This window comes from Nerophis lumbriciformis, linkage group LG13, assembly GCF_033978685.3.
Source record: "Nerophis lumbriciformis linkage group LG13, RoL_Nlum_v2.1, whole genome shotgun sequence".
NCBI lineage: Eukaryota > Metazoa > Chordata > Actinopteri > Syngnathiformes > Syngnathidae > Nerophis > Nerophis lumbriciformis.
Window position 1 is genome coordinate 1,871,658 of NC_084560.2, and position 9,021 is coordinate 1,880,678.

The 9,021-nt window shown below is 47.0% G+C and overlaps 1 protein-coding gene across 1 annotated transcript; it reads left to right on the forward strand.

The window, feature by feature from the left end:
* The first annotated feature begins 646 nt into the window (after positions 1-646).
* LOC133613899 (gamma-crystallin M3-like) lies at positions 647-1,430 on the forward strand. The gene is made up of 3 exons (XM_061971795.1): positions 647-745; positions 804-1,043; positions 1,115-1,430. The coding sequence occupies exons 1-3, from the start codon at positions 731-733 to the stop codon at positions 1,391-1,393; spliced, it is 534 nt and encodes a 177-aa protein (XP_061827779.1). The 5' UTR covers positions 647-730; the 3' UTR covers positions 1,394-1,430.
* The last annotated feature ends 7,591 nt before the right edge of the window (positions 1,431-9,021 follow it).

The following is a 9,021-nucleotide window of genomic DNA, read 5'->3' on the forward strand; positions in this document are numbered from 1 at the left end:
CATTAGCACGCTAACAGTTGACATGTGTCACGTACCAAGTTATATGACTGCAAGGTGTATGGCTGCGGAATTAGACAAAAAAAAGTAACATTTCAAAAAAAAAGTTAGCACTTTGATGTTAGCATGCTAACGTCAGCAAGCTATCAGTTGACATGTGTCATGTACCAAGTTATATGACTACAAGGTGTATGGCTGCCGCATTAGACAAAAAAGTGTTACATTTGGAAAAAAAGTTAGCACTTTGATGTTAGCATGCTAGTATTAGCACGCTAACAGTTGACATGTGTCACGTACCAAGTTATATGACTGCAAGTTGTATGGCTGCGGAAAATATATGTATTTTTTTAAGTCATTAAAAAAAAAAAGGCTTTTAATCGATTAAGAATGATTCCAAAATGAAATTGAGTGTAAAATGTTTGGACAAAGCTAATGTGCATGGTTGAGTTGAGCGTGTAGAAAGGTCCTCGCCACACAACTTTTGACTTCATGTTCCTGCTTTGTGGGGGAAAAAAGCTGTTTTGCGTCATTCATCAGCACAGACAATGTGACAAATGCAACCCCCGCACATCACCCGGGTGCTGGAGGTCCCTTTCAACAACGCTCCCATTCCGCCCCGTCAGGACTTTGCACAATAGGGCCACGCGTCCTTTGGGGCGCCAGGTCAGGTATAAAAGCCCGGCGGCGACATGGTGTCCAAGCACGCAGTCCTTTGAACCTTCCAGCTGCAGCCATGACCATGGGCAAGGTAGGGCTTCGGCGGAACCACCTTCTGATGATCCAGCTCACGGCCTTGTGTTTTCCAGATCATCTTCTACGAGGACAGGAACTTCCAGGGTCGTTCCTATGAGACCAGCAGCGACTGCGCCGACATGTCCTCCTACCTGAGCAGGTGCCTCTCCTGCCGGGTGGAGAGCGGCTGCTTCATGGTCTACGACCGCACAAACTACATGGGCAACCAGTTCTTTGTCAGGAGGGGCGAGTACTCTGACTACCAGCGCATGAACATGAGCGACTGCATCCGGTCTTGCCGCATGATCCCCATGGTACTGACCGGCACCTTGTCCTTCTCTTAGCTCAATGCCATTCGTTGACCTTTGCGTCTCTCCGTCCACAGCACAGAGGCCAGTTCCGGATCAGGATCTTTGAGCGGGAGAACATGAGCGGTCAGTCCAACGAGCTGCAGGAGGACTGCGACAACATCCTGGACCGCCTGCGCATGAGCGACTGCATGTCCTGCAACGTACTTGACGGCCACTGGCTGATGTTCGAGCAGCCCAACTTCAGGGGCAAGATGATGTACCTGAGGCCCGGCGAGTACCGCAGCTTCAGGGACATGGGCATGAGTGGCACTCGCGTCATGAGCATGAGGCGCATCATGGATTCCTGTTCTTAGATGCCGAGGTTTTCAATAAAAATCCCTTTTAAATGTACTTCCTTGTGTGCTGTCTGCTCTAAGCAACACAACCATCCATCCATCCATTTTCTACCGCTTGTCCCGTTCGGGGATGCTGGAGCCTATCTCAGCTGCATTCAGGCGGAAGGCGGGGTACACCCTGGGCAAGCCTCCACCTCATCAAAGGGCCAACACAGATAGACAACATTCACACACTAGGGACCATTTAGTGTTGCCAATCAACCTATCCCCAGGTGCATGTCTTTGGAGGTGGAAGGGGCTTATCCCCAGGTGCATGTCTTTGGAGGTGGGAGGGGCCTATCCCCAGGTGCACGTCTTTGGAGGTGGGAGGGGCCTATCCCCAGGTGCATGTCTTTGGAGGTGGAAGGGGCTTATCCCCAGGTGCATGTCATTGGAGGTGGGAGGGGCCTATCCCCAGGTGCATGTCTTTGGAGGTGGAAGGGGCTTATCCCCAGGTGCATGTCTTTGGAGGTGGGAGGGGCCTATCCCCAGGTGCATGTCTTTGGAGGTGGAAGGGGCTTATCCCGAGGTGCATGTCTTTGGAGGTGGGAGGGGCCTATCCCCAGGTGCATGTCTTTGGAGGTGGAAGGGGCTTATCCCCAGGTGCATGTCTTTGGAGGTGGGAGGGGCCTATCCCCAGGTGAATGTCTTTGGAGGTGGAAGGGGCCTATCCCCAGGTGCATGTCTTTGGAGGTGGAAGGGGCTTATCCCCAGGTGAATGTCTTTGGAGGTGGAAGGGGCTTATCCCCAGGTGCATGTCTTTGGCGGTGGGAGGGGCCTATCCCCAGGTGCATGTCTTTGGAGGTGGGAGGGACCTATCCCCAGGTGCATGTCTTTGGAGGTGGAAGGGGCTTATCCCCAGGTGCATGTCTCTGGAGGTGGGAGAAAGCCGGAGTACCCGGGGGGAACCCACGCAGTCACGGGGTGAACATGCAAACTCCACACAGAAAGATCCTGAGCCCAGGACGGAACCCAGGACCTTCGTATTGTGAGACACACGCACTAACCCCTGTCCCACCGTGCTGCCCGCAACACGACCAAAAAGACAGATAATGACAGTGTCGGCAGCACTCATGCGGCCCCTGACCATGCTTGACTGGAGACACAGTTACCTTGCACACAGTACTGGTTAAAGGACGGTACATACCCACAATTCACAGGGGCTCGTACATGTGTTTGATGCTCCGAAGGTGTTAGCAACTACAAAACATCTATTATAGGACTTGGAAGTGTGACGTAGTACAGGCAATGCATTGTGGGTCATTGCGAGCCTCCGAATAACTTATTTACACGGCTGAACGCACAATCGTGATCATGAGCGCTTCAGGGGGGAAAAGGATTTGGTGAGATTTTTCTCATTTCCAGTGTGAAAGCATAGCCGAGGAACTCGGGTTGGTGAGCTAATTAAATAGCAGCTGTGGGACGATCAAACATCACTTTTAACGCCACCGCCTGGCACATGTTGGTGGTGTCTATACGGCATTTTGAATCATCCATTTTCTACCGCTTATTCCCTTTGGGGTCGCGGGGGGCGCTGGAGCCTATCTCAGCTACAATCGGGCGGAAGGCGGGGTACACCCTGGACAAGTCGCCACCTCATCGCAGGGCCAACACAGATAGACAGACAACATTCACACTCACATCCACACACTAGGGCCAATTTAGTGTTGCCAATCAACTTATCCCCAGGTGCATGTCTTTGGAAGTGGGAGGAAGCCGGAGTACCCGGAGGGAACCCACGCAGTCACGGGGAGGACATGCAAACTCCACACAGAAAGATCCCGAGCCCGGGATTGAACCCAAGACTGCAGGACCTTCGTATTGTGAGGCAGATGCACTAACCCCTCTGCCACCGTGAAGCCCCCACCCATTTTGAATCAAAGCAGGTTTAATTTAGTTTCTGTATCTAGTGGGCCGTTAGCGACAAACAACATACATTATTTTGGGAAAAAGCATGTTGTCTCTTTACTTTTTGTCCTGGGTAAGCACAGAAATCAATGCCTATTATTTTCGGAAAAGAAGCGCAGTGTATTTGAAAGAAAGAACGGGGCTTGCTTTGTTAGGGAAACCTGATTTTGAAATGAGGGTGGGCATTCTCCAGTGGTGTGCCGTCAGAGCCAGCAAGACCTTCTCTGCTGGCCTAACATAACCAGAAGTCATGATCATAATTAAAGATAAAAGTAATTGACTTTCCCTAAATATCTAAGAGTATTCATATTCTCCATCCATCCATCCATCTTCAACCGCTTATCCGGAATGGGGTCGCGGGGACAACAGCTCCAGCAGACTTCCCTCTCCAGAGCAACATTAGCAACTTCCTCCTGGGGAATCCCGAAGTGTTCCCAGGCCAGAGAGGAGATGTAATCCCCCCATCTGGTCCTTGGCCTGCCGCGCGGTCTCCTCCCAGTGGGACGTGCAACGAGGACCTCCCTAGGGAGACGCTGGTGAGGCATCCGTACGAGATGCCCGAACCACCTAAGCTGACTCCTTTCCAAGCGAAGGAGCAGCGGCTCTACTCCGAGTCTCTGTCGGGTGACTGAACTTCTCACCCTATCGCTAAGGGAGATGCCAGAAACCCTTCTGAGGAAACTCATGTATCCGCCATCTTATTGTTTGGGTCATGACCCACACTTCGTGACCATAGGTGAGAGTAGGACTGTAGATAGCTCGGTAGACCGAGAACTTTACATTCTGGCTCAGCTCTTATTTGGTCACAACAGCGCGGAAGAGAGACTGCAATACTGCCCCAGCTGCTCCCATTCTCCGGCTGATTTCCTTCTCCATCTTTCCCTCACTCGTGAACAAGACCCCGAGATACTTAAACTCCTCCACCTGGGACGGAGTCTCGTTCTCTACCTGGACTGTACAAACCATCATTCATATTCTCTTCATGTCATATTATGCTCCTTCAGCTGTACCAAATCTGCCTTCAGAATCAACAATGTGTGTGCACTGTAAGTGAACAGGCACATACAGTTGATAGATCGTTGCCATAGCCACTCAGATCACCAGTTGTTGTCAGTAAGGCCTTCTAGCTGGCCTCACCTTGAATGTGACATTTACGTGTCCTGGGATTGGATACTCACCGGAACCGTTAGCGGATGAATTAGAGAACACATACAGTTGATAGACAGTTGCGACAGCCAATGGGATCACGAGTTGTTTAGAGTAGCCTATCTAGGTAGCCTGATGTTAATGAGACTGGGATTGGATACTCACCGGGACCGTTAGCGGATGAATTAGAGAACACATACAGTTGATAGACAGTTGCGATAGCCAATTTAGATCACAAGTTGTTGACAGTAGCCTATCTAGGTAGCCTGATGTTAACGAGCCTGTGATTGGATACTCACTTGTCACTCCCAAGTGAGTATCCAATCACATGTTGCGACTGGAACTCTCCTGAAGGAATCAATAAAGTACTATCTATCTATCTATTTACTGAAGCAGGGAGTGTTGCTCAGTAGCCATACCGGGCTAGCAGAGAAATCACTGTTTTAACCCACAGAGAAGGAGAAGAAAAGGTTGATTAGGTGGCAGATATACAGGTAAAAGCCAGTAAATTAGAATATTTTGAAAAACTTGATTTATTTCAGTAATTGCATTCAAAAGGTGTAACTTGTACATTATATTTATTCATTGCACACAGACTGATGCATTCAAATGTTTATTTCATTTAATTTTGATGATTTGAAGTGGCAACAAATGAAAATCCAAAATTCCGTGTGTCACAAAATTAGAATATTACTTAAGGCTAATACAAAAAAGGGATTTTTAGAAATGTTGGCCAACTGAAAAGTATGAAAATGAAAAATATGAGCATGTACAATACTCAATACTTGGTTGGAGCTCCTTTTGCCTCAATTACTGCGTTAATGCGACGTGGCATGGAGTCGATGAGTTTCTGGCACTGCTCAGGTGTTATGAGAGCCCAGGTTGCTCTGATAGTGGCCTTCAACTCTTCTGCGTTTTTGGGTCTGGCATTCTGCATCTTCCTTTTCCCAATACCCCACAGATTTTCTATGGGGCTAAGGTCAGGGGAGTTGGCGGGCCAATTTAGAACAGAAATACCATGGTCCGTAAACCAGGCACGGGTAGATTTTGCGCTGTGTGCAGGCGCCAAGTCCTGTTGGAACTTGAAATCTCCATCTCCATAGAGCAGGTCAGCAGCAGGAAGCATGAAGTGCTCTAAAACTTGCTGGTAGACGGCTGCGTTGACCCTGGATCTCAGGAAACAGAGTGGACCGACACCAGCAGATGACATGGCACCCCAAACCATCACTGATGGTGGAAACTTTACACTAGACTTCAGGCAACGTGGATCCTGTGCCTCTCCTGTCTTCCTCCAGACTCTGGGACCTCGATTTCCAAAGGAAATGCAAAATTTGCATGGTTGGGTGATGGTTTGGGGTGCCATGTCATCTGCTGGTGTCGGTCCACTCTGTTTCCTGAGATCCAGGGTCAACGCAGCCGTCTACCAGCAAGTTTTAGAGCACTTCATGCTTCCTGCTGCTGACCTGCTCTATGGAGATGGAGATTTCAAGTTCCAACAGGACTTGGCGCCTGCACACAGCGCAAAATCTACCCGTGCCTGGTTTACGGACCATGGTATTTCTGTTCTAAATTGGCCCGCCAACTCCCCTGACCTTAGCCCCATAGAAAATCTGTGGGGTATTGTGAAAAGGAAGATGCAGAATGCCAGACCCAAAAACGCAGAAGAGTTGAAGGCCACTATCAGAGCAACCTGGGCTCTCATAACACCTGAGCAGTGCCAGAAACTCATCGACTCCATGCCACGCCGCATTAACGCAGTAATTGAGGCAAAAGGAGCTCCAACCAAGTATTGAGTATTGTACATGCTCATATTTTTCATTTTCATACTTTTCAGTTGGCCAACGTTTCTAAAAATCCCTTTTTTGTATTAGCCTTAAGTAATATTCTAATTTTGTGACACACGGAATTTTGGATTTTCATTTGTTGCCACTTCAAATCATCAAAATTAAATGAAATAAACATTTGAATGCATCAGTCTGTGTGCAATGAATAAATATAATGTACAAGTTACACCTTTTGAATGCAATTACTGAAATAAATCAAGTTTTTCAAAATATTCTAATTTACTGGCTTTTACCTGTATATTTGCAAGGCCATTTTCAAGAAGGATATTTAAAGAGAAACTACATCTTGTGAAACCATGTCGGTGATGAAATGGTGAAATGCTCGCCATTTCCACTCCAAATAAGCAACGACAAGCAGTACCACTGGCTTATACGGCGTCGAATGGGCGCTACAAATTGTGAGTTCCAATATTTTCGTCAGGTTCAAACACTGGTGACATCTATTAAACAAGACAAGAAGCAAAAAATCAAACAGAGACAGAATTCAATGTGGTTCAGTGAGGAGAAACGTGCACATCTGTACCCTTGTACAGTGTCATTATGTTCTGCCAAAAGATTGCACGCTTCCTTCTTTTATTTTGGACCCTCCCCGACCACACGGCTTCCAAAGGACAAAGGTCGCAAACAGTTCACAGAAAAGGTCAGTTCAAAAAAAGAGTTTCTAAAACAGTTCAAAAGGACGTTCGTAAAACAGTTGAAAAAGGAGGTTCATAAAGAGTCCGTCTGGAAATTGGGCAGATCCTGTCTTCTCTGCGTTTTGAAGTTTTTAATCTTTCTGTTGATTACCATACATGAATGAAAACAGAAAACCCTTCATGTTGCTTTCCCCCTTACACGGTGGAGTTTTACGAGCCTTCTTCTTGGTAGGTTTCAAAGACAGCTTTTGTCTTCTTGCCGGGCACTCAATGTAACACAAAGTTTTTGTGATAACTTACAAACAATTATTCTAACAATTGTATTTCTTTATTTTTTTCACGTTTAATATGTTTTTTTACTATTTTAACGTTGACAGTACCACATAAGATATGTTTTCATTGCTATAGGTCTTGTCTCAAAGTAGATGTACTGTCACCACCTGTCACATCACACCCTGACTTATTTGGACTTTTTTGCTGTTTTCCTGTGTGTAGTGTTTTACTTCTCGTCTTGCGCTCCTATTTTGCTGGCTTTTCCTGTTTTGTTGGTATTTTCCTGTAGCAGTTTCATGTCTGCTTTGAGCGCTAATCCCCGTACCTGCTTTGTTTTAGCAATCAAGACTATTTCAGTTGTGCGGACGCTATCCTTCTTTGTGGGGACATTGTTGATTGTCATGTACGAATATACTTTGTGGACGCCGTCTGCTCCACGCGCTATAAGTCTTTGCTGTCGTCCAGCATTCTGTTTTGGTTTACTTTGCAGCCAGTTCAGTTTTAGTCTCATTCTGCGTAGCCTTCAATGCCTTTTCTTAGCGGCACTCACCTTTTGTTTATTTTTGGTATAAGTGTTAGATACCCTTTTACCTGCACCCTGCCTCCCGCTGTCGCCTGCATATTGTGATCACCACAAACCATGTTCCTGACATCTACAAAGCAATTAGCTACCTGCTGCCACCTACTGATATTGAAGAGTATTACACGGTTACTCTGCCGAGCTCTAGACAGCACCGACACTCAACTATGGCACATTATTTATGGATTATTATTACTGGTGTGCAAAAAATGTTTTTAACCCAATTAGGTGAAATGACATAATCTCCCACGACACACCAGACTGTATCTCACGGTGCACCAGTGTGAAAAACACTGCCTTAATCAAATCTGAGATTTGCGACAATCGAGTTGACCAACTTTCGGCAGAATAACGATCCCAGCAGACACAAGACATTGAAACAACGTTGACAACTTGCTGGATTAGGTCCTGACGTTCAGCAACTCAATCATAACGTTGAAACAACATGCTTTTTGACGTTTAATCAATGTCAGGTTGTGACGTTGATTTGACATTGAAATGCGATCATTTCCCAACCAATATTCTACAACACAAATACAACGTTGCAACAACATGCTTTTTGACGTTGTTTAATCAATGTTGGGCTGTGACTTTGATTTGACATTGAAACGTGATTCTTTAATTATTTTTTTAATTTTATTTTATTTTTTTAATATATATATATATATATATATATATATATATATATATATATATTTTTTTTTTTTTTGTATTTAAATATATATAATAATGATAATTATTTTTTTTTAATTTTATTTAATTATTTATTTTTTAAATATATTTTATTAATATTATTTCGACAGGGCGGTTGCTGGTTGTTCCATCTCCATCGTTGGGGTCCCTTCGGGTGGGGTGGGTGGTTCCCGTGGCCCCGTGCTGGGTGGTCCTGTGGCAACCGATTTGGGTGGGGTGGCCAGGGGCGGGCCTCGCCGCGCTCTTCTGGGGTGGGCTTGTGGAGGCCCGGTTGCCGGTAGGGCAGGGGTGGTCTTCCCATCCGGTTGCGGGGAGTCTCTGGGCCCCCCGGGCGTGGCGTCCCGCCTTTCTGCCCGTGTGGGGTGTGGTCTCTCGCTGGCTTGGGGTATGGCTGTCCCCTGCTTTTCTCGTGCCTTGTCCTCTGCCGGGTGCGTCTGTCCGCGGCCTGCTGCCGGCTCTTACGGGCGGCTCGGTGGGCCTGGCTCTGGGGTTCCTGTCGCTGGCCGGCCTGGCTGCGTGGGGGGGGGT

What these genes read in the sequence shown, in the direction of transcription:
- LOC133613899 (XM_061971795.1), top strand. An exon ending in CTTGCCGCATGATCCCCATG is followed by an intron (nt 1,044 to 1,114) that starts GTACTGACCGGC and finishes CTCCGTCCACAG; the next exon opens with CACAGAGGCCAGTTCCGGAT.